The 3,752-nt window shown below is 35.1% G+C and overlaps 1 protein-coding gene across 1 annotated transcript; it reads left to right on the top strand.

Annotated features, from left to right (window-relative positions):
- Window positions 1-665: 665 nt before the first annotated feature.
- LOC136042740 (carbohydrate sulfotransferase 11-like) lies at window positions 666-2,662 on the top strand. The gene has a single exon (XM_065727706.1). It carries the CDS (start codon window positions 676-678, stop codon window positions 1,327-1,329), a length of 654 nt encoding a protein of 217 aa, XP_065583778.1. The 5' UTR covers window positions 666-675; the 3' UTR covers window positions 1,330-2,662.
- The last annotated feature ends 1,090 nt before the right edge of the window (window positions 2,663-3,752 follow it).

A 3,752-nucleotide genomic window follows, 5' to 3' on the forward strand; every position in this document is an offset into this window, starting at 1 on the left:
GAAGTTTTCTCTATATTTCTTTTGAAAGCCTCGAAGAAAGAATTTATAAGTACTACCTCCATTTGGAGGCCATCTTACATGGTGACAGATCTTTGGGTGAAAGTCGTCTCCAAGTATTCTGGTGGAAATACTGTGGAAGTAGCCGTCCTGGCTGAGTGGTTGGTGCACTGGCGTGGGAATTCTTTGTCCAAGTGGCACGGGTTCAATCCCAGTTGTGACCAGTTATTTAGTTTGGGATGGGGGTCAGTGGCGTGACTTTGTAAGCTCAGCCAGAGTCAACTCAGCTCTAAATGGATACCTGGAGAAATCTGGGGAAAGTAAGCAGGAAGGGTGTGTGAAAACACAGGATGGTTGGCCCCCAGCCCCCCATTGTGCTTCCTGGCTCAAGGGCCATGACACGGAGACCAGCACCACCGGTTTTGACCTTAAGGGTCTAGTGCCGTCTTACTTGCTTACTTTTACTACTAATGCTGTAGAAATACGGAAATTCATTATTTCTCTTGTAAAAATATGGCAGCTATAATCTTATATGATGTATCTAAATGTTATATTTTTTTACCCTTAAACCAAAAATTAGGGAGGTAGGGGGGTTGGTTTTCTTGTTGTATTTGCTAATTTTTTCCGTTATTGTCACTTTTGTTGCAGGTCGCTTGCACAAACTGGAAAAGAATTATAATGATTCTTTCTGGGAATGCCAACACGTCAGATCCTTTGTCGATAGAGGCAAATGAAGTCCATCCACGACGTGTTTGGGAAACTCTAGCAGATTTCAAAACCAGTGAATCGCAGACCAGATTAAATAATTACTACAAATTCATGTTTGTTCGTCACCCATTCGAACGACTTGTTTCCGCGTATGTAAATAAATTTTATAAAAGTTACACTGACTATTTTCAAATTAAATATGGAAGGACAATTGTGAAAAACTATAGAACGAACCCAGGGAAAGAAGCACTTGCCCGAGGTCATGATGTCACCTTTTCCGAGTTTGTTCAGTACCTTATTGCTCACAAAAGCACTGAAAGTGGCCCATTTAATGAACACTGGCGACCTATGCATGAACTCTGTGAACCTTGTCGTGTAAAATATGATATTATTGGAAAATACGAAACTTTAAATGAAGATTCTTGGCTGGTACTCGAGAATCCTCGACTCGATCAGAAAGTGAAATTTCCTCCTGGCCTAAAGAAATCCACAGCATATTTAGTCAAGTCTTACCTTTCTCAAATACCAGAAAGTCAGCTGATAAAGCTGTATCACCTCTATGAGTTAGATTTTAAATTATTTGGATATGATTTTGATGTCGAAAGTGACATCAATGGCTTATAACAGTGATGGAAGCAAATTTTTTGTCTGATTTATTGTTTTTCGGATTCTATACTCAGTAATTTAGTCAGTTTTATTTCTAATTATTCGTTAATTTTTATCTCGCTTCCTATCAATTTTAGCTTGAATGATAAAGTTGGGATTGCTAGAGAGGCCGGGCTGAAATTTGCAGCAAAAAATATTGTTACGTTAAGGTGTGCTGTTGAAATATTTGGACAAAGAAGTGTGAAGGGTATCCTAATATAATATCTGTAAATTCAAGAGGAAACCCGTTCATATTCGTATGTAAATACTTCATATAGCTTCATATACTCATTGTATGCATTATATAAATACATACCCCACTAATACATATCTAAGAGCCTAACTATTGATAATATTGAATCAAAGAATCAGCTTTTTATGAATGAACGAATGAATGTATTTTATAACCCATCAATAACACAAAGGCATGGCGATGGAGTATCAAAAAAAAGAAAAAAAGACACATTCAAAAATAGGAACAAATATATACAAAATAAAAAAATGAATAAACTAGACTTTTCAAAAAATTAAACCACTCCAAGGGTGGCAAACCTCTTTTGACCACAAGTTTACATATAAATTATCCAGCTGTACGATTGGGTCGAGAACTCCTTAATTTTGTTTCAGTAAGGTGTTACGGGACCATATTGGAACACTCAGAAGAAACTTCGCACAACGAAAAAATAGCTTTCTAATCTGCTTCTTATCATTTTCATTCAGAATAACTGTGAACGAGCTAAGTACAAAACATGGGGAAAAACAACAGCATTATACATTTTCGCAAGGAGCTTTTTCGTCACATTTGTTTGCGACAGCACTAAAGCACTTTAAGCAGCCCAGATTTTCTTTTCAGTTCTAGCCACCAGTAATTTTATTCGATGGTGTGACTTTCATCAAAATTGTACTGCTTCGAGGGGGTCTTTCCCCTTTTTTTCGAGAATCAGACAAATTTTTTCTGGCTCGTGGTTTTTGATGGGCAAAATTAAACTTAAATGAAACTTATATATTTGAAATCAGCACAATTACTCAATTCTTCTGTTATATCTGTTGGCATGAAAATTCTGTTTTTTAAAGTTCCAATTACTATTGAGCCGGGTCGCTCCTTTCCGTTTGTTACCACGAACTGTTTGATTACATACAAATAGAGATCATTAAAATATTGATCCTTTTTCCGCATTACCAAGGAATTGTATTCATAAAACCTTACGGTTTCATGAAATGTAATTAAGCAAATAGAAAAAGTTTTTAAAAGAAGTAAGGAGCAAATCTAAAACTTAAAACGAATATAAATTATTCCGAAGGGGGACTGCCCCCCTCTCAACATCTTGCTAATTAGACAAAAGCTTTTTAGTGCTTTGAAAAATCTTATCTTTCCAATTGCAAATTTTCTTTAAAAATCTGAAAAGAGCCAAACTTCATAGTAAGGAGTAAGGAGCTAAAGAGGCGATAGCCCACTTCATATACAGAATAATCTGTTCAAATAGCTTTCAAATCTATTCATTGCTTTCATTTAAAAAGCTTTTGTTATTTAATATCTGATTTTTTTTAAATCATATCCTGGCCTAAAAAAGATATAATTTGAGGTACCATTCCCTTAAAACCCTGGTTAATTGCTTTTAAAGTGTGTAAATAATAATTGTGCGTTGATTAGTACATCACTACGTTTAAACCTGCAATATCAATTTTGGATAAAATTTAAATATGCTTAGAGAATTAGCGGTGAATGGCAACTTTGGTAAAAATTTCTTGTTAATAATACTACTAAAGAATTTTGTTTGGATGAAAAGGAGTATTATTGTTTATATGGTTGGAAATCCTGTGAGACTTTTGATCTTCTACATAACTGAAACCATCACAACCACAACAGTAGGATTTTCTTATCAGTAAATACATTACATGCATTTCCTTAAATACATTAAAGTACTTCATACAAACAGAATTAAACAACACCATATAAATTTCTGAAAACCAAGTTCTTAGCAGTATTTTCCACCCCTAAGAAGTTTACTGGTGGGATAATAATGACCTGCCTTGCCTTTTCCACCTCTTTGCTGGTAGATATGGAAATGTAACATTTTAGCTGTATAGACAAACAATTTAATTAATTCCTACTCCCACCCTGCCTCTTTCAACATTTATCTGAAACCTTATGAAGAGTAAGCAGTTTGTCCGTTCAAATGCATTTTTAGGAATCTACCCTACCCCTCCAAAACAATGACTCTCCCACCCTCATTATGGCTGATACACAATTACAGATTACCAAACGTAATTTCATTACAAATAAAGCGAATCAACAAGGTTGAATCCAGTACTACCACTGTGGCATTACTTCTTTTGCAACTGGGAAGTCTAAAATACAGTTTTTGATATTTTAAATCAATTAGCTTCTCAGAATTTTAAAT

Source organism: Artemia franciscana, unplaced genomic scaffold (genome assembly GCF_032884065.1).
Source record: "Artemia franciscana unplaced genomic scaffold, ASM3288406v1 Scaffold_1889, whole genome shotgun sequence".
In the NCBI taxonomy this organism is placed as follows: Eukaryota; Metazoa; Arthropoda; class Branchiopoda; order Anostraca; family Artemiidae; genus Artemia; species Artemia franciscana.